This window comes from Hakea prostrata, chromosome 2, assembly GCF_041222555.1.
Source record: "Hakea prostrata isolate BN-2017 chromosome 2, UWA_Hpros_2, whole genome shotgun sequence".
Lineage (NCBI taxonomy): Eukaryota > Viridiplantae > Streptophyta > Magnoliopsida > Proteales > Proteaceae > Hakea > Hakea prostrata.
In genome coordinates, this window is record NC_142601.1 from 15,138,554 (window position 1) to 15,160,018 (window position 21,465).

A 21,465-nucleotide genomic window follows, 5' to 3' on the forward strand; every position below is an offset into this window, starting at 1 on the left:
GTATTTAACATTGTATACCCCAATGCCCTTAAGTATTGACCGAAGGGTTTGCATAGAGATATCTGGATTATCCTGTACATATGTAACAATTTTATCTACAACCCATGTTGAACTTACAAATCTTTTTACGCCGGTCCTAATCCATGAATGATGACTGTTGTAATCCCTGATTGTGAAACTCTTATCATTATTGTTGGTAGGTTTGGTTTTGGTTCCAATAATTCTCCATGAACAAATTCTTGACTTATAAACCGCAACAATTCTACTGGGTTCATTCCTTTGAAAGAGTTTCTCAAAACCATGTTGGATCACATAATTTCGTATAGCTTCTATAAATGCGGTCATATTCTCAAATACATCTCCTTGTGAGAATTTGAATCACCCCGTATCTGTTGGTGGGTCATTCAAGCTATCAGCTAAACCACCAACTAAATCATCCACATATGGATAAGGGAATACAACACCCTCATTCTCATTCTCATCATCAATTGAAGTAGAATCATTTGAACAAGTTGCATGATGACCATCATCACCATATTCATCGTTGGCATCATCATCTTGACCATTCTCCTCCTCAAAGTAAGAACTATGTAGAAACTTTAGCCTTTCATCAATATCAACTTGTGAGGGGAATTTAGACTGTGTTGTGGATGTGGTGACAGTGGTCTCAACATCCAAAGTCTACGGATATTGGTATGGTGTCACTGCGTTGTATACCATTACTCGGTAGTCCATTTATGGTGTGATTTTGATGTCGAGATTGGCTACATTGAAAATCACTCACTTGTATCCTTACTATGTCCAACCTAGCCAAGGAGTGGACGTTCATTAACGAAGCATCATCAGTCACCCTACTTGATATCTCAGATGCAACTTCAACTGTTATTGTAAATGACAGTAATTGTCCAACTTGAACATGTTTGAGTATGGTATCATATATATCAGCATTCAACTCTATGTAAGAGTACAAATCTCGATCTACCCACGTCTTATAAAATTGTCATTCCATTCAAATTGTAGAGGGCAGTTTAGATCCATTTCCCTATAATTACAAATACAAACATAATTAAGCAACATCAAGTACTGACTGATATACATTACATATATACTAACGGAAACAATATTCATGAGCCATAACAACTACAAGTTCATCCATTATGCAACAGTCATAGTAACAACAACAACTACAGCCTACAACCTATTGCAGCTAAATATTCTATAAACCCTAAATCAAATAGCCTCTACATAATAAAATATAACTTCATTACTTGATTAAGCTTTTGAACAACCAAATCAATCAATATAATAATACAATCAATCTTATAGCAAAAACCCTTGTTTGAGCATTAACAATTGAAACCCTAAGTTACCATGAAGTTGATCCGTGAACCAAGATTTGAGGTTGTGGGGGACCAAATAGGGTGTGTGTGTTTGCAATGCGTGCATGGCAATGGTGTACTGCATGTAGCTGTTTGTGTGAGAATCAATGAGTCAGGAATGAAATCGAAAACTCCCATAAGAGTAAACTTTGATTGTTGAATCATGTACTTGGTTCTTGGTTTAATCAGATGTAATGAATACCTTGTTTTGTTTGTTGAGGTTACAATCAGAGTATTTAACTTTAACTAAATGTCCAACTTGCAGAAGCTTACTGCTTCAATGGTGAAGGTGATGACCCTTTAGCTTCTTTCACGTTTTAACCCAAACCCAAATCTCATTTTAACCATAGGCAGGTGAAGTGAAGTTTATTGCCCACATTATCTATCACTAACAAGGTGTTCGAAAAAATGCCTGTGAGAACCGCGGTAGATAAAAAGTGGTTTAATTGTGATTTGAAAGAATAAAACTCAGTTGTTTTAGCCTCTCTCTCTCTCTCTCTCTCTCTCTCTAATTAGAAGAAGTGAGCAAAGTGGACATATGTGCGAACTGGACATATGGTAACTTGGTTTTGCATTCAAATGTTCTAACAAAAAACTCAGGGAAAACTAGGCACCTAGGTAATTTTTCCAGTCAAATGTTCTAAACTCAGTTGTTTGAAATATTTGTTGTACATCATTTGTTGATTCCCCGTATTGAAGAACAATGATTTGGTCCATTCACTTGGGTATATCAACTATATCAATGGGTATATCAGCAATATCATTAGCTATTTTGATAGATCTCAGACAAACAACAACATTTGTTTCTCATCCCAGCAATTTGATTTTGGTTATTAGTTAAATGGTTGGAGACTTGGAGCTCTTGTGATGATATTGTCTCACTTGCTAGTTTCATTTCTAAGAGAGAGAGAGAGAGAGAGAGCTAATTTAAAAGTAAGCAATACATATGTTGTTATTATATCAATCCATTCTTTTTCAAATTGCTTTGTTGGGCTATTCTGGGTGGTATATCTAGTTGTCATTTGCACTTTGTAACTTGGGGGAGATTGAACTCAATAAATAATAATGCATTTACCAACTTAGTTGGTAGCAAGATCAATGAACTATTCATAATTTAAGGCAATGGTAGGGAAAACAAAAGAGCCTAGCTACCGGCTGTTAAAATATTAAATCATGTTACACAAGTACTAAACCCAGGTACTAACCCTCGGGAAAACTGGGCACTTAGGTATTAAACCCCAAAAGTTTTGACAAATACTTTACCTGAATCATCATTTGGTAGGAAAATATATGCTTTCTCATCCAAATAAGAATAGACGTAACTAGATTTGCTAAAACAACACCAATGGAGAAAATAATCTCATACTCATAATAGATGTAACTAGATTTGCTAAAACAACACCAATGGAGAAATGTCTATCTCACAAAAAATATAGTTACATACAAGTCTTCGTCAGAAAATCTAAATGTACATTAGCATTATAAGTCTATGTTGCCGAATTACAAGTCTTTGTCTCAAAAATACAAGTCTTTGTTTGAAAATCTGAATCTACATTAGCATTATAAGCCTATCTGGTTAGTTCATCAAAAGTCATCCATCAAATCTGAATTGCATAAATCATTCCCTTCTTTGCCTCTTCTTTGTTGTCCTCCTTGCCTCCCTCCTCCTATTTTATGCTTTCATCTTTGCTTGAACTCTTTCTTGAATAGATGGTGTGACCCTCGTCCTCCTCTGTAAGCCACCCTACAATAATTGAAAATGACTCCCTTTAGCTTCTTAAATAAATGAGAATGACTGGCTTTAAACCCTAAGAAGAAGGCATTCTACTTACAAATTTTTGATCTCCTTGCCTGTCACAAGTATGCATTCTATTGTACGACCTCACTTGCATTGTGTAGTTAATCTTACTATTTCTATTGATTTGAGCTACATAAATCTTCCAAGTGCAACCCTTCACTTTGCAAATGGCAACCACCCTTGTTCTCTCATTATGCACCATCAACCTCTCAAATCCTTCTTGGTTGACATACTATTCAAGTTTGGTCCTAAATTCATACACATCATCAAATACGTCATACACACTGAACTCAACTTTACTTGGTTGTCTTTGCATAGGAAGTTGTCTTTGTATAGGAAGCCTCTTCTTCTCTCGTGTCTTCCTAGATCTGACTTTCTCAATCAATTTTTCTTGTTCCAAATTCCTTCTCATGCTCCTAGTCATCATCTGCTCACCACCCACTTGAGATCCCTACATACAAATACAATCACATAGGTTGGGTGAGTCAACATTATTATATAAAGGAGTCAAATAACTTCTACATACCACAATTTGAAGCCCCTTCTTATGTCTATGGAGTGGGTAGTATGTTTTCACTGCAAAGCTTTGACTTTTAGCACTGCATGTCGATGCATACAGTCTCCAACTACAACGATGGACCTTGCAAACAACAAGCACCTTTCCCTTGTCATTCTTTAGTAAGCATCTTTCGAATCCTTCTTGCTGGACGTACTTCACTAGTGCTACCCTAAAACCATATACATTTTCAAACAAGTCACTGACCATAAACTCATATCTACTAATTGGATGACTTGTTGATGGCTGGGGTGGGTTAGTTGAAGTATCCTCCTCCATATCTGCAGATGAATGGCTTGAGTTTCTAGGGCATCTAACATCATCCTGCTAGTCCCAACTTCATCTTGTACCTCTTTTGTTGCTGCTAACATGAAACCGAAGGCAGCTGATTTTAGGGGTTTTCGTCCACGGAAAATTACAACATTTGACACACTATTTATCATCAAAGTTGGGGTTGTTGAAGGGCTATGCTTTACATCACTTATATGTAATGTAATAATGCCCCCTTCATGCTTTCTAAACATTTCTAGTAGTGTGTTATCACCATCCACATTATAAACTTCACCTGACTTAAGCTCACCTCTAACTTTGAAGGTGATGTTGTGACCCACAGGGATATTTGTAACAACCCTCGTATTTCTAACATGGGATCTGTGTTGCAGGTCCGAGAACTCAAAGGTCTAGCCGGGTAAATTTGTGGAGTGTCTGGATAGAAGTCCATGATCCATACCCTGAACCCACGGATATAGATTCTTTTGGTAAAGAGTCTGCCTTGCTTGGTAGTGGGACTTCTAGAAGGCAAGTGATGTCTGGAGATGTCCAGAATGAAGGTAAGACCTCCCCCATGTTTTCATTAGGGTTAGGTTATACTTGGGCATCAACCCCCTGAGCAAAGCACCCTTGTATAGTAATATACTTGGGGGCGATTGCTAGTGGCGGTTGATTAAACCAAGCGACCGTCTTGAGCGACCGCCTGGTCCTGATTTTAGGGTTTTTCCCTATTTTGCCCCCTGACTCCTATAAATAGTAACCATCGCCTATTTTACGAATATTTTATTCGGGTTTACAATTTTTGGAGGTTAGACGGCTGTGGAGAAGTGCTGGAAGCAGATCTGAAGTGTTGTTAGAGTCCCAGAAGGTTCTACTGTCTTTCATAGTTGATCTGGTTGAGGTAAGTGATTCCTTGTTCACTCATACTTCACCACTTGCTATGGTAAAAGTAGATTAGTGTTTCTCTTTGGTTTTTCTTGATCCTTCTATTGCACTGCCTACCTTTTTGTTAATCTTGGCGAGATCAGATCCAAAAACGAAACACTGCTTTCGTGAAAATGGCTGATCTAGTCAAGAGGGAGGTTTCTAGATAACTAATTTGATATATTTGGTTAGGTTTAGTATCACTCGTGGTTATAGGAGTGTTAGATTTGAGATTCAGACTATGATCATCCAAAATTCGGATTGAAAACGAATGATCAGAAGCCTAAGTTTCGGATTGAAACTCTCTGTTTTTGGGGCGGTCACTAGTGGCGGTCGCTCAACTTAAGCGACCAGCCCGAGCGACCGGCTAGTTTCCAGTGACCAAATGACTTTTGGTTTTGATTCGATTTGATTCATTCGACTTATACCATATTGTAACCTTGTATATATGTGTTCTCTGTTTCAAATAAAAGTCTTATAATAGTTTCTAGATTGCAAGTTAGAGGGAATTCTGCATAATTATAGGTAAGGACATACAATCCTATTCTTATGTAATGACTTGAACATGCTAGTCCAGTGTCTGTTATTACTGTTCTTTCTTTTCATATACTGTTGTAACCTTGTTTAGCATGCTGACCTTATGATATGCTTGTTGTTTGTACTGTCTTTACTTATACTTTGTTGATCATGAATGTGTTTTACTGATGATGGTTGGTTTGTGGTTCTGATGGAAGGGGTATTCCATTTGAATATCCTAGCTTGGGATATCAGAGGGCTGTGGTATGGGACACATGCTCGCTGATGTCTCTAGCTCTATCTTAACTACTAGATGACATACCTAGGTAGAGTCTAGAGTTGCATGGCTAGGTACCCCACATGCTACTACCCTTTCGGTAGGGGAATTGAAGCCGGATGACTCGTGATAACAGTGATGTGACGATGGTCCACTGTTGGTCATATAAATGGTAGGGTTGCATATGTTAGGGTTGGGCTCATGGACGTCCAAGGAACGGACCAGGTGTCGTGAGGAGTCATGAGAGCATTCCGCCCCAACAATATGTGGATGACCATAGGGTTATGGAATGGAGTCCAATAGCGGTAACCAGTCTGTGAGGGTTCTCATTCCTAGGTTGCGAAGGATACTGAACCGAGTTGCTTGGTGCCATAGGGGATGTATATGGACTTCATGTAGTATGTTACCTTTATGACTTGCATTGGATTAGAAACCCCGACATGCGCTAGTACTCATGCCAATGGTCGTGGTGAGAGAGTGTTGACTTAACCCCAGCCATGGTTTGAGAGCCAGGTGTGGACTTTCCATTTTACCCAGGATCCCTACAGAGGTAACCAGTCCTTGCCGGATCAGAGTGACTAGACCTACCCAGAGGAGGGCTGGTGTATATCTTAAAGCATGTCAACTGTTAGAGACTTGCATGATTAGATCTTAGCGGTATTCATACTTTGCATTCATACATATCATTTATGCATTTTTGATTGGTTTGACATATGGATGGGAATCATTGTTTGTTCTTACTGAGTTCTCCAGAACTCATTCCTTTATTTATCTATATTTTATTAGCTTGTACAGATGGAGGAAGTACGCAAGTAGATGGATTGGTTGTCTATGAAGGAACCTTCCCGTATGAAGAAGATGTGGCACCGACAATAGGAAATGGAGATAGCCTGTGCGGGAGCTCCTGTGAGTGTATGGAATGCGCTTATAGCACCCATTGATGGGTGGAGGAGACAAGTTGCCAGACAGTTTGCTCCGTATGAAGATGAACTGGGGGACCCCATTTCTAGAAATTCATGAAAAAGGTTATTTAGCTTTAGAAAAGGAAACTGGAAAGAAAATCATATAACTCTTTTTTATTGCTTACGTTGAATTCATTTATACTTTGATTACTTAGTCTTTCCCTGATTATTTTATTGGATTATTTGAACTCCTGTAATCCTTTCATTTAATTATTGAACTATTCCCGCTCATGATTGTCTTTACTTGCATTTATTATTATTGATAGACTAGAACCGTGGATCCTGTGACGGATCACTCCCATGGGATGTCGGGCGGGTAACTGAGACCGGCGGGTGGGGTGTGACAATATCCCATAATACACTATTCCATATGTCAGTCATCATATCTATGTGGCTGTATTGTCAAGATCAACAAATGTTCTAACTATTTGCCACATAATTGAAACTCGATGGCAGTAGTAATAATATCCATATCCAATTTCCTACATTCAAAAACACTACATATGCATTAGAAACTGAATTCATACCAGAAAACAACCAAATAATCTATTTATAAACGAAACAGCAAAATGCATTCTATTGTTGACGACAACATTGCGTAGTTTCTTAACCTATTAGACAAAGACTTATAATTCAGCAACATAGGCTTATAACCACATAGGCTTCTTTCAACTGCAAGATGCAAATTAGATATGTTGTCCACATCATTTTGCATGATTATATTCAATGCAAATAAAGAATCTTGTAATAATCAACAACATTTGAACACGCTGATAACCAAAAAATGCCACACCAATTATCCTCATCTAATATTGGTTACATTCATCATCTAATTTACAATCATGTAACCATTCAATGCAAATAAAGATTCTTGTAATAACCAACAACATTTGACCTATTGATAAACTCAATCAATAGAACACATACTTGTAGTAAGATTAGACATATACAGTGATAGTGGAGTGAGGGTAGGGAAGGGGATGAGGGCCCTGCGTTGGGTGGGTGCATCACATGGTGCTCACAGAGGCATTTCGTCGAGCATCATGCGTGCACCAGGTCTTGGGGTGCTAGGTTTCCTGATAATGGCCCATCATGACCAACGCCGGTGGTCGAAGAAGCTCACGTAAGCCACGATTCATCTGTGTGTGTGATTTGGTGTAAGAAGAACAACCCTAATCTTACCTTGCACTTCGGTGGTGAATGTTGCAGAGGTGAGGTGTAAGAAGAAAATAGAAGCAAAACCTAAAGATGGAGAGCGACAAGTTGCAAAGGCGAGTTGTAGAATCGAGTTGCAGACGTGAGTTGCAAAGGCATCAATGGAATCACTCCGAGAAAATGGAGAGCCGAGAGAGGCATTAGTGGAGAGGGGAATCAACGCTTTCACTTTGAGAAGTTGGAGAGCAGAGAGAGGCGTGGCGTTAATGGAGAGCAACGGAGGGTGATCGGAGGAAACGACGAAGAAACGGGGCTTGCAGACACACACACCATTAGGGGGGGTAGATTTAGGGTGTTTTAGTAATTTCACATGAGGGAGGGTAATTTCATATATTTATTTCAGCTGTGGGATTGATAAATTTACAGTGAATGTATTCATGTAATTTACTGAATCCAAAATGGGGGTAATATCATCATTTTCATACCCAGAGGGTATTTAGGTAATTTGAAAATTAATATTAAAATGCTTCAAATATAATAACTAAGGGCATTTCGGTCATTTTACACCTACATTTAATTGAAAATGTAAGTATGGGTAACTTGTGATTTTGAGTGTGGGTGCCATGTAATTCAGGAGGTAATGGCGGGTGGTCAAGAGTTTTACCCCCTTTATAGTGGGTGCCATGTAATTTGATCTAGAAAAAAAGAAGAGAAATGAAGATAAAAATTGTTTTAATCAATTAAAAGAACAAAAATATAGGGTAATTTAGCCAATCTAGGAAAAAGAGAAGTAAGAGTTCAGTTTTTTTATAGAATTAGAGGTGAAACTTTAAGAGAAGAATAAAAGTAAATATGGGTTTGGTAATGTTTTTGTTCTAAGAGAGCAGTTCTTGTGTAAAACTATTTTTTAATGTTTTTGTGCTAAAAGACCGTTATTTGCTTGGAAATGAGCATTTGATAAATCCGTTTTGAAAATATTTTCAAAATACTATTAGAATAGGTTGGTGTTTGATAAATGTGTTCTAAGGTTTCAATTGGGACCAATTTTATTACTTTCATTTATGTTTTTTGGTAAAATCATATTTTTAATGTTCTGCAAAAGGCGTTCTTTAGACCACTTTTCTGACGGTCCATTCTTAAAGAACAAAAGAACGAACTGTTTTAAAAAAATGCCTCTAATGCGTTCTTCCGTTCCCAAAGAATAGAAGAACACTAAAAATGTTACCAAATTTGCCCGAAACAATTAGTATATGGGATTCCCTTTTAACTTATATAAACCTGTTTTGGAAAGAGATTTTCCTTTTTAACTTTGATAAACCTGTTTTGGAATAAATTCTTAACATAATACCAATAATAATAATAATAAAATGTTATTAACATCATTCTCTAATTAACCCAAATTATTACATAAATTCCATTTACACATCTATGGAGGTAGTTTGCATTGGATTCAAAATACTCTCTGTTCAATCCTCTTGACCTCATCTTGTCAATTCTAGTGTTGTATGGGTGAAGTATGGATAGAGATGATGGCACCAGTCAGATAGACTAACAGAGAAGAATCACACATTTTAAAAACAAACTGGTTTCATTTCAGCTAATTTTAAACAAATTCATTTCACTTCAACCTTTCTATCCTTCAATTAAAATTTTATTTGGCCAAGTGTCACCCATCCAATGGTCAGACAGCTAGAACGAAAGGCAATGTATGACGGAGAAATTGGCATAAATATGGTTGACTGGCTGTGTAAATAAATCATACCATTAAATGTATTAAATTAAATCTGAATCGTTTATGATAGATGATTCAGATTTAATCCCACCAAATTTAATGGTAGAATTTCTAGAACCGTTCAGCCACCACCTTCCCGGAGAAATTTGCTGCTGGCTCATAAAAAATCCACCCCACCGAAAAATAATAAGAGACCAACTTTAATTTTGACACGTTGCCAGATCCCCAGTAACATGCAAGGGCCCATATGTGGGGAGCAAACAATCCTCTCCACATATGGGCCATCTCATTTGATACTGAGTACCGTTTTGTCTGTAATCTTTGAGATGTATGACCCATTGTTTATTACCCATAAAGCTGATGGGCCAAAATATGGGCGGCCCTAAGCAAGACCAACTACCCTGACCAATGGGTGAAACCGAAACCCAACTCAAGATCAAAATGATGTCATTGTACCATGGTGGGTTAGTTGAGTGGTTAAAAGTCCAAACTTCCATGGGGAGGTCTTGGATTGCAACCGTCTAGTGGCACCCATAGTAGTAAAAGAAAAGGAAAAAAACTCACTGGCCATTTGTTTAATTCCAAACGCGATTTTGATCACCCATTCCAAAGACAGGAGGACCAAGGTCCAATTTAGTTTTATACCACCAGTGTGAGCTAATGCCACGGTTTATTTAGATATCATGCACTAGAAGCTTGGTTTGTCATCTCAATCCTAACCCATAAATATGCTCCACGGATTATTTTCGTTCACTCAATTCGTTTAGTTACAGCTGATAGGGGTATCAATAAAACTTTGTCAGGTCAAATTGACCCAAACCTGCCTTGAGCCAGGCCCCAAACCTAGGATAAAAATCAAGGCTGGATCAAAGTAAATTAGACCTAACTTGATCCTATCAAGGTAAATTAGGGTGGGTCGAGCTTAGAAGAACCTTGACAAGGTAATGCTTGGTTTGAGATTCTTAAGCCCAGGCTAGGGTTAGGTAGACTTCGACTAAAATTTAGGTCCCTAGAGTAGGGTTGAGTTTAGACCCAAGACAACCCAATCAGTTTACAGATACACTAAAAAAAAAAAAAACTATTTTATTTTTGTCCAAAAGTCACTCGAAAAGAAAGGTTATTCAATAGTTTTTCATTTTTTGGTAAGAGACTATCTAATAGCTAATGTCATGTTGCAGTGCATATATGTCACCTTTCTTTAACATTAGGTGGCAGGTAGAGCGAAACATAGATGAAAAATAGAAAGTTTAAGCACAAAACAACAAATCAAAATTAACAATGGTAGCTTAAGGTTGATATAAAGTTGATAGCTATATGTTTGTTGATCAACTTGGACGGAATTGATTCATCTTTCTTTTTTATGGAAATATTAGGTGTGATAAAGATGATTTAATGTTACCTCATCATATGTGATAAATAAAATATTCAAGGGTATAATAATCATTTCATTTGGTTTTGTCTCTGGAGTCTTGATGCAAGAATTACCTGCCGCCGAAGGGTTATCCTATATTTAAATTTTTTTTTTTATCATTTCTAATATTTCCTTGATGACCAATCACCTTTCTTGACCATGGATTGAAGCATTGAGAAAGATTTGGTTCAGTTTTGAATTTCAATGTCTATTCAAACAAGACCATACCAATCAGATGCGGAGCTTCTCCAAGGCTTGTGGCCTTCCATACACAAGTTTTAGAAATTTCTCCTTGTCCTTCTGATTTTTTGAAATTTTTTGGAGATATCTCTTCGGTTCTCGTTTCATGTATGAAATAGCAGTACTAATTGTACCCCTCTTGAAAAAATTTTTAATGATAAAGACAATAGATATAAAGGTCTCTGTGTTTCTGTGACTTACCTCCTTTTATTTATTTATTTATTTTTATTTATAGGTTGGTGGAAGAAATTTTATAATCAGTATTTCGCCCTTCCAATGTTAAATTTTTAGCTCCACCTCTGATACTGGTATTAATTCTCACACTGGTAACCTGAACCCTTACATGTGAAACTATTCAGTTTTGACACCTCAAATCATTTGGGTTGGTTCATACTCTATCATATAAATTTTTGACAAGGCAACCATGTGTGAATTGGATCCTCGATCTGAAGTCTCCATGGAAGGTACCAAAGACTTTAATACCGACAATATAAAGCCATGCACGTTTAAAAGAACCTCTTAGTTGTATATTAATCTTATAAATGCTTATAAGTTGATGTTTTGGTAAGAAAAATAGTCAATTTTGGGACTTTCATTATTTTATCTCTCCTCTTTATTTTCTACTTATTTATCTTATTTTTCTATCAAAAGTTTCACTTCTATTCTCTCAAAAATGAAGTATTACTTCTCCTTCTTCTATGAGATACAAATGAAAGTACAGATGTAAAATTCTCAACTAAATCATTAGTCTTTGGACAACATATTTGCATAGGTTTCAACTACTTTGTTATTAAGGATGAAAAAACAAAACTTGGTTACAAAAATTTCTTCCCACTAATTAAAGCAACAAAAGTAGGAGAAAGAGTGATAGACTTCACTTTCCATTAGAGGTCACTTGAAAGCTCCAGAATTGAAGAACCTGAAAAGTTAGCTCGCATTCATTCTGAGCCAAGCTATGGAGCTCCACTCAATCAAAGACTCAACGGCTCTGAAATTCAATTCTTTGTAGACCTTAAGAAAATTGGAAATTACACTCAATGTATTATAAAATTCCTTTTTTTTCTTAGAATTCATTATGAGCAACAATTCTTTATGATCCCATCCAAACAACAACTCTAGAATTATTATGAGAAAACATTCTCTTTATTATAATTTTCATCTAAATGCATATAGGATATGATCATTGGTTGCAGTTCTTTCAATACTATGAAGATTGTTCTCTTATTTCTTCTTCTAATTATGTTTTATGATTAAATTTCATCAATGATCTCTAGAAAAAAGACAATAACATATATAATTTTTTTAGATCAAGTTAGGTTAATCTACATGATAAAAGGCAACCAATTTACATAGAAAGCAAAAATTCAAGCCAAACTAGTGTAATATAGAGAATAAAATTAAGTTGATTCAAAAATAATATGGAGAAAGAGAATAATTAGGTTAACATACATATATGTTAGGCAATTATGGAAGGAAAAGTTTGGCCAACCTAATGCCATTTGAATGCAAACTGAATATTCAAACTTATGAATATTAAATATCACACAAGAAGGCATGGTCAGGAAATTAAGAAAGGCAAAGGCCTTTTCTTCTTGCACATTCTACACACACTTTTGAATTATATTTTTAATTGTATAACTTGTAAAACTGATGTGGTAGGAATCCGGGTCTACTATTTGCTTGTAGGTGAGGGGGACAGATACATATCATATATGGGCATGGATTCGATACCTAAATGTAGGGTTTGGAACCCACTTAGGGCACAAATCATTCTCTAACTTATGCTCACCTCCCATGATAGTTCATATCCAATTGATCATGTGAGATTGATTGAAATTGATCTTTGCACAAAGAAGATCCAAATTCAACCTACATGATACCAAGTATTAAATATATAGATATTGATGGATCATACGCCTAGTTGTTTTGTTTAGTTTTGTTTTTAAGATAGCAAATATATATAGTAGTGGGGTCGATTACATTTAGTGCATTGTTATAATCTACCGAGGATTCATATGCTAAATACATGAGCCATTTGTGGAGTGTGGTGTCACAAAAAATATTAAGTCTTGTATCCTTAATGTAAGATACTATCTTTATCAAAATTGGGACATGAGTTATCGGTCAGCTACTGTGATTACTTGGTAGGAGTAGATCTTGAACTAGTTTATCATTACACCATATTTCTTGTAGTTGGAGGTTATGTTGTAGTGCTTGATCTATATTCCATCCTTCAATCCCGTCAATAGAGCCTCAACAATGTTTCCCTTCCCTAGTTCTCCTGCGCTTAGATACTTTAGCTGCCTTTCACAAAATATTCCCACATTCCATCCTGAGCTGTCTAGCTCTGCATTATGTACCCCTGCACACACCAACATAGGGACATGCTAAGTTATTGAAACTTTTACATAAGCAAATGTTTAGCTTAGATGGTTGGGATCGTATTTGGTTATTATGGATTGGAGCAATTTCTTGAGTTTCTAGATTTAAATCACGAATCCAAGTCCCTATATTATGTAGCACTCTTATGGGGTTGGGATTGATTTTCTTAAAGATTTGGTTATTTCTTTCCTTCCAAATGATAGCATGTGATTATAAAAACGGCTACCATCCATCTCTTTGATGCCTTATCCAATCCAGAGTCGTGGATGAAGGTGTTGTAGAGATCCAAGAGTGACGGGTTTGCCAAACTTTCTGTTCTTAGCCCCAAGGGTCCAGCCGCCCAAATCCTTTTTGTCCAATCACATGACAGGAATATATGCCATGCAGTTTCTACGCACTTATCACAGAATTCATAGTTTGGGGACATATTTGTCCATTGGGCAAGTTTTTCCTTGACTGATGAACCTACATTTAAGAAACGCCAGAAGAAAATCTTAAGTTTGGGATATAGGGATGAAGAGTAAGGCAGACACGCCTAATTTTAAACTCAAAATTCAAGCACCTACATTCTTCCACTCAATAGTCTGTGATCTTTTTCAAAATCTTAATTTCACTTGGATTGGTTTCTAATGAAACTTTCCACAACATCATTTAATCTAGCATGTGATAGTGATTATAGTATTGATTTTTTTTGGTAGAAGATTATAGTATTAATTAAAAATAAGAAAAATCACTCCCAAATTTAAAAATGAAACTAGAAGATAAGAGAATGCATGCATGTGCATAGTTTGGACTAGAGACATATTGCTGTGAAATATTTATGAAATATACTATCAGTATCTGAAATTAGTTGAATGCTTCAAAAAATAGGTACATGGGGTTTAATAACGAGCAACCAACACCTAAAGGGGAGTCAAAAGATTGTATTTATTTGGAAACTAGAAGATAAGCTAAATTGATTTGATAAATTACTTTCTACTTCTAAGCAAAACACTGCACTTGTTCATATTAAATGCCTTTCTTATTGATTAGAGTATGAAAATTGTTTCTTGTAAGCCCCGGAAACAGTTTGTTTTCTTTAGGTTTGATTCTTGGCATGAAAGATCTAGTTCTTACTATAAGATCTAGACCATTTGAGAAAAGAAAATTTCAGTCAAATTGAAATGATAATTTATCTACATGAAACACACATGACCCCTAACAGCATGAACCGATTTTTAGAAATTATGAAGAGTTAGGTAAGCTGAAAACACCAGCCACATGAATGTACATACATCTTGAAATGGACTATCATTTATTATTGATTTTAGAGTGTTTGTTAGCCAAAGATGTCAAGTTGATTTTCCAACCCATGAAGAAAATTCCACAAAAACCAAAATAGAAATTGGCTTTTCATAAGGTAGTTGTTTGATTCATTCTTATGGTACAAGAAACGATCCAAGGTGTCTGCCCTTACTCTTCTTCCACACCTCTTTGTAAATACTTTTAAGGCGAAATGTTTCTTGTGCGAAAAAATGTATGAATACTACGACTCAAACAGTGATACGACAAAATGACTAATGCATTCCACTGATAAAGGTTCAAACCCTAATTCACTAAAAGGGAAAATTTTAGTGCCACCTCTTGAGTTACTCCCAAATATCAAGGCCACCCCCCTGTGGTACTCAATTTATTAGTCAAACTCCTTATTACCAATACTGTTAGCCTCTACTTAGTTATTATTTTTCATTTCCACTCTTACCTCCATATCCGAAGTTTAAAAACACTATCTATGATCCATATCACCCAAATTTTGTGAGGATTTAATGATTAGGAAAGGAAGAAGCCGCAAACGGTAAAGGAAGGCAAAGAAATAAGTTGAACATAAGTTTTATTGTTTAAGGTTATTCTTGTACTTTTGAAATAGTTAACTTACTTACATCAACTATAGGGGCTTCTGATTGATAAATTGAATTACTCGAGGGAGGTATTAATTTTAGGGAATAATTCAAAGGGTGGCGCTGAAGATTTCATAATAGTAAATTGGGTATTAGTCACCTCTGAGACCAATCGATAATGATTGAATGCTAAAAAAATTAGCCTTCATCTATTATAACAAGAAGAGTTATGATCTTCCAGTTTTTAACCAAGCAAGGAGATCCTATTTTTCCAGTTCTGATCCTGCTGGTTCCGATGAAGGAATGGATTTCCCCATATCTGAACTCAATTGGCTGTGATGTCAAGGTCACGGGTCCAATTGTTACATCACTGCATGCAATGAAATTTATTGTTTGTTCCTCATGCTTCCTAAGCGATGGTTACTCATACCGTTTATCAGCTACATCTGAATCCATCACCTTTAATAAAACTTAACGTTGGTTGTTATTGATATTATTAACTTAAAACCATGCAAGAGGCAACAAAATTTACTGAGCATTCCAGTGTAAGAGGATTCCGAGGGTATAATGAGAACTGTTCCTCATTAAAGTGACTAACTATTTGTAACAATCACATTTAATTAAAATCCTATATTGGTCTTTATTGATATTAATATATGAAACTGTATATGTCGATATTCTTACATATTGCTGTCATTGACACTTCATGCATACTTGCTCTAAGGAGAAGTACTACACAATAAATAGCAACCAAAGTAAACCAAAAATAGCAACCCCACCCCCCACTCCTTTAAAAAAAAAAAATTAATAATAATAATTAGGTTAGTTGTTGTCTATCAAAATTGACACCCGCAAAATTTAGATCAGAGCTTTGACAAAAACCACAAGTTTATATATGCCACGTACGATTAGCATCTAAGTGAATTTTAATATTTGCAGTTTTACCATGTTGGTTTAAAGTTCTTTTTTGTATCAATTCTCATTCTCTATTATGTCTATTTAAAAGAAATTAGTACAAGAATTCATTATTGGTCAAGAATGAAAAATGGTTTGGTGAATTTTGTCAAAAATAAGTTTGGTGTCAAAATAAAAAATTATTAGAAAATAATAATGAACAAGTGAAAAAAGAGGAAAAAAATGATTGTTATAAAAGAATGTGTATTGACTATTTTACCCTCGTCTTAACTGTAAAACTTTAAGTAAATTTACATATAAATGAAGATAATGAAATTCTCATCATAATCTTGTCCATTGTGGATTTTGGAGGTTTTTTTTAATTATTTTAAATAAAAATAAAACTGAGAATAGATGCCAAACAATTTAAAATAATGAAAAATTCTCATAATTGAGAATTATAATTGATACAAAAAAGAGCCTTGTATAATTGCAAGATTGGTCGATTGGTAAAACCAACACTTCTGAGATTGCAGATTCGATCCTGTTTGATAGTATATTATATAATACTTTATCTTCAATACATAAATAATTACCTATTAAAAAAACAAAAAACAAAAAACAAAAAACATGACGGTTAAACCGTAAGGTTGCATTGTTGTACCATATTTCTGAAATTTGTGTGTTCACGTACCTTCCATGGCTGGAACCCCCACCTTGTTTCTCACGCCATAGTGTGTGAGTGTTTGTTTGTAGTTGCAACTGTGAACCAGCGAAGCCAGCCGAAGCTTTAAAGGCGCGGCGCCTACAAATGTGGGCTAATTGATTTCGGTTTCAGCCTTCAACCACTCACACCTCCCCACACACAACTGCTTGATTTAAACAACTCAATAATCCTTCTCTTCTTCTCACTCATACGCTGCTACTGATTTCGATAAATGCTCTCTCTCTCTCCCTCTCTGTGACACATATCCACAGACTCCTCTGTCAAGGCGGAGACAACTTAGTCATTTAAGTCCCAAGAAAAGGAGAAGACAAAGAGAAGAGCAGGTTTTGGTCTGAGAACAGTACTGACATGGCGAATCATCATCGGTTTGGGACAATCTCTAGTTGCAGTTCTGAAGGGAGATCAAATCAAACTGTAGCAGCGGACCTTGATGGTACCCTTCTTGTATCACGAAGTGCTTTCCCTTATTACATGCTTATTGCTCTTGAAGCTGGTAGTCTTCTGAGAGCACTCCTCCTTTTGGCTTCTGTTCCCATCGTTTACACCATATACCTATTCATGTCAGAATCTTTAGCTATCCAAGTCTTTGTGTTCATCACTTTCTCTGGTTTAAAGATTAGAGATATCGAGATGGTTTCGAGGTCTGTTCTACCCAGGTTCTATGCCGATGATGTGCACCCTGAGAGTTGGCGTGTGTTCAGTTCTTTTGGGAAGCGATATATAGTTACTGCAAATCCAAGAATCATGGTAGAGCCCTTTGTTAAGACTTATTTAGGTGCTGACAAGGTGCTTGGCACTGAACTCCAAGTTTCTAAATCTGGGAAGGCAACTGGGTTTGTCAAGAAACCAGGTGTTCTAGTTGGAGATCTCAAAAAAGCTGCCGTAGAGCAAGAATTCAGAGAGACTAAGCCTGATGTGGGCATGGGAGACAGGGAGACTGATCATGATTTCATGTCAATTTGCAAGGTTTGATCTTCACAATTCATCATCGTTCATTTTTCCCTTCAACATTAGAATTTTTTATCATGATTTCATGTGAATTAGTTTACTAAAAAGGGAGAGAAAAAAAATGATTTCATGTGGATTACAACTAAAAGTTATCTTATATTTATGGATACATCTCCTGCTAGCTATAACTGAACTTCAATTTTGATTGTTTGCTAACTTGAACATCTGTAGCAATAGTTTATTCCTCCTCTTTCTTTCTTTCTTTTTTTTCGCTTAAGAATTTTGTCCAGATTCATTAAACTTAAAGTCTTATTATAACAACCTAGGTTCCAACAAGATTTTCAATGAACTCATATGGGTTTGAGCTTGGTTGTCTTGGGTTGGCTTTAATTAATAGTGGATAAAGTGTCTGTCGTTGGGGAATTTCATTCATTGGTAAGGGTCAATTTTTTCTTTTTTTGGTAAAGTTTGGTGGATCAAATTGGGTAGCGAGGAAAGCCATTATCGCCTTTAATTTTGAGGGCCAAAAAAGGTTAAGAGTTCCAAGTTGGTATAGCTTTCTGTTTCTATGTAAACCTGATTGAAGTATGCTAAGGAGTGATTGTCATTATAAAGCTGTTTGTGGGTCTTTGATCTACTAAGACAAAATCAATTGTCATTTTAAAGCTGCTAGTGGGTCTTTCATCTACTAAGACAAAATCAAGTGACCCATGCCATATGGACCTTGTGTTAGGTGAGCAGTCTCAATCAACCTTAAACCATGAACGCAAGTTAGTTGGATGGCTGAGCCAGCCCTGATACTTGGGTTGAGCTTTTAGTCCACAAGTTGAGCCAAAAGCTGGGATATTCAGCCATGGTTCGGGCTGGGTCGAACCAAGTTTGGTATCTTTGTTATATGTATAAGGTAAAGTATATGACTGTTCTCATATATTATTGATGACATTAAATAGGGCAAAGCCCAATCCACCCACCCTGAGTCTAGCCTGGTTGGACCAGGGTTGAGATAGTCTAACCCAACTTCGAGCCAAGGCAAAGGTCTGCCCCATTTGGACCATTTGCAACCTAAAACCTAGTTTCATTGATTAAATATTATCCTTCTATATCAAGTGTACGTACCTCCATCATGATTCGTGACCTGGTTTTTGTTTCATATTGATGATCACACATCAGCTTCCATCAATGTCTATCAGGGAAGTACACCATAGTTGTTCGAATATTGTCAGGGTTTTAAGACCATGAATTAATGATGAATGGTTCCCACCGATTCCATATCAGATTGGATCTGAATTGGCTGAAATTGATTCCAGAAATGGAAGAATCAGCCCAGAATGAGAGAAATCTTCCTTGTGTCAGTGTGTGATTCATTAATTCGATATCTGACTAATTCATGATAAATGAATGTATGCAGGAAGGATACATGGTGCCGAGGACGAAGTGTGAGCCACTGCCCAGAAACAAGCTTTTAAGCCCAATCATCTTTCATGAGGGAAGACTTGTTCAAAGGCCAACCCCATTAATGGCCCTCTTGACCTTCCTTTGGATGCCAATTGGCTTCTGTCTCTCCCTCATTAGAGTCTACTTCAACATTCCCTTACCTGAATGCATTGTATGGTACACCTATAAGGTCCTTGGAATCAACCTGGTGGTGAAGGGAAACCCTCCTCCAGAACCCAAGAAAGGCCAACCAGGTGTTCTCTTTATCTGCAACCACAGAACTGTTCTTGATCCTGTCATCACAGCAGTAGCCCTTGGAAGAAAGATTAGCTGTGTCACTTACAGTATAAGTAAGTTCTCAGAGATGATTTCACCAATCAAAGCAGTAGCATTGACAAGGGAAAGAGAGAGAGATGCTGCTAACATCAAAAGTTTACTTGAAGAAGGTGACTTGGTGATCTGCCCTGAAGGGACTACCTGTAGGGAACCCTTCCTTTTAAGATTCAGTGCCCTATTTGCAGAGCTTACAGACAGGATAGTTCCGGTCGCCATTAATACAAAACAAAGCTTATTTTATGGAACATCAACCAGGGGTTTCAAACTGATGGATCCTTATTTTGTGTTCATGAACCCTAGACCTACTTTTGAAGTTACTTTCTTGAACCAGTTGCCCACTGAGCTCACCTGCAAAGGGGGGAAATCTCCTATTGAGGTTGCTAACTATATCCAAAGGGTGCTTGCAGGGACGCTAGGGTTTGAGTGCACCAACCTCACCAGGAAGGATAAGTATGAGATGCTTGCAGGTACGGATGGCAGAGTTCCTTCCAAGAAAGAAAAGGCTTAGCCAGCATTGATCTCTCTCTCTCTCTCTCTCTCTCTTGTTGGTATAGTTGAGATATAACACTAGTAGTGATAATGGGGCAAAATACAAATGTAAATTGCTATTTGATTTATGGGGGGAATACTCATACAAGATCATGGCAAGAAGGAATCTAGAAGCCACAATTAATAAGCATTTGGAAATTAGTATCATTTACATTTGTTCGATTGTTCCCACTATTATTATGTGAGGAGAATATAAAAGAATCCCTACAAAGTTTGCGTATTAATATTTTTCCTTGATTTAATATATAAAATTGTGAATTTGGATTGAATAAATTGTGGAAATTTCAGGTATCTTCTAGACTGCCTAAGAAACATTACCTTCACTCATTGCTTTTCGTTTTATTATTTTTTTATATTATTTTTTAAACACATTAGTCCAATCCATTATTAAATATGCTCAAACGATCTTATTATCTGTTTTAATCCCAAAACTATCTATTTGAGTCGTAGAAGATTACCCAAATATGTTGTCAAACATGGAGGGAAAGAAAAAGATAAGCAGCACCATCATCTTCATCCAAATACCCTTGAGCACCTGCAAATTAGCTATTTTGAGGAGGAAATCCTCAATAAAACTGCTGCAACTGAGTTCCAGTTTTGAAGGAATTCCTAGTTCACCTCACATTTTTTGGATCTCATGTATAAACTACAAATTGCAAAGTAAGTTTTCAGTTGGGGTACTAAGATTTCCTCAGGAATATCTTCACCTAATTTACCTTGACAAAAATCCCACTAACGGAAGATTTCCTATCTTCTTGTTTTCCATTAGGCTTGAGCTTTAGGCTGACAAATTTTCTTTTCTTTTTCTTTTTTAATAATCTGAATTCTATTCTTTCAACACATAATTTCTCTTACGCAAGCTTGCTTCGATGCAATATGTTGGAGGAAGACGCAAAACGATGGCTGAAATCTGCTGAAGTGGCCAGTAGCAAAGAATGATCTTTTGAGAATCTAAAAAAATTTGTACCTCCTGCTTCAAATTCTGAAATATTCGTATGCATTTGGTAACGCTTCCGTTCTGGGGGACCAATTCTTTTGTAAAACCATTTGTACATGTTTATATGCTAAAAGACCTTTTTTGTTTGAAAATAGGAGTTT

The 21,465-nt window shown here is 36.4% G+C and overlaps 1 protein-coding gene across 1 annotated transcript; it reads left to right on the forward strand.

The window, feature by feature from the left end:
- The first annotated feature begins 17,274 nt into the window (after positions 1–17,274).
- On the forward strand, positions 17,275–20,640 carry LOC149023868 (glycerol-3-phosphate 2-O-acyltransferase 6-like). Its single transcript, XM_089144341.1, has 2 exons — positions 17,275–18,066; positions 19,457–20,640. The coding sequence occupies exons 1-2, from the start codon at positions 17,449–17,451 to the stop codon at positions 20,324–20,326; spliced, it is 1,488 nt and encodes a 495-aa protein (XP_089000467.1). The 5' UTR covers positions 17,275–17,448; the 3' UTR covers positions 20,327–20,640.
- Positions 20,641–21,465: the final 825 nt, after the last annotated feature.

What these genes read in the sequence shown, in the direction of transcription:
- LOC149023868 (XM_089144341.1), top strand. Translation starts at nt 17,449, where the DNA reads ATGGCGAATCATCATCGGTTTGGGACAATCTCTAGTTGCAGTTCTGAA. An exon ending in ATTTCATGTCAATTTGCAAG is followed by an intron (nt 18,067 to 19,456) that starts GTTTGATCTTCA and finishes GAATGTATGCAG; the next exon opens with GAAGGATACATGGTGCCGAG.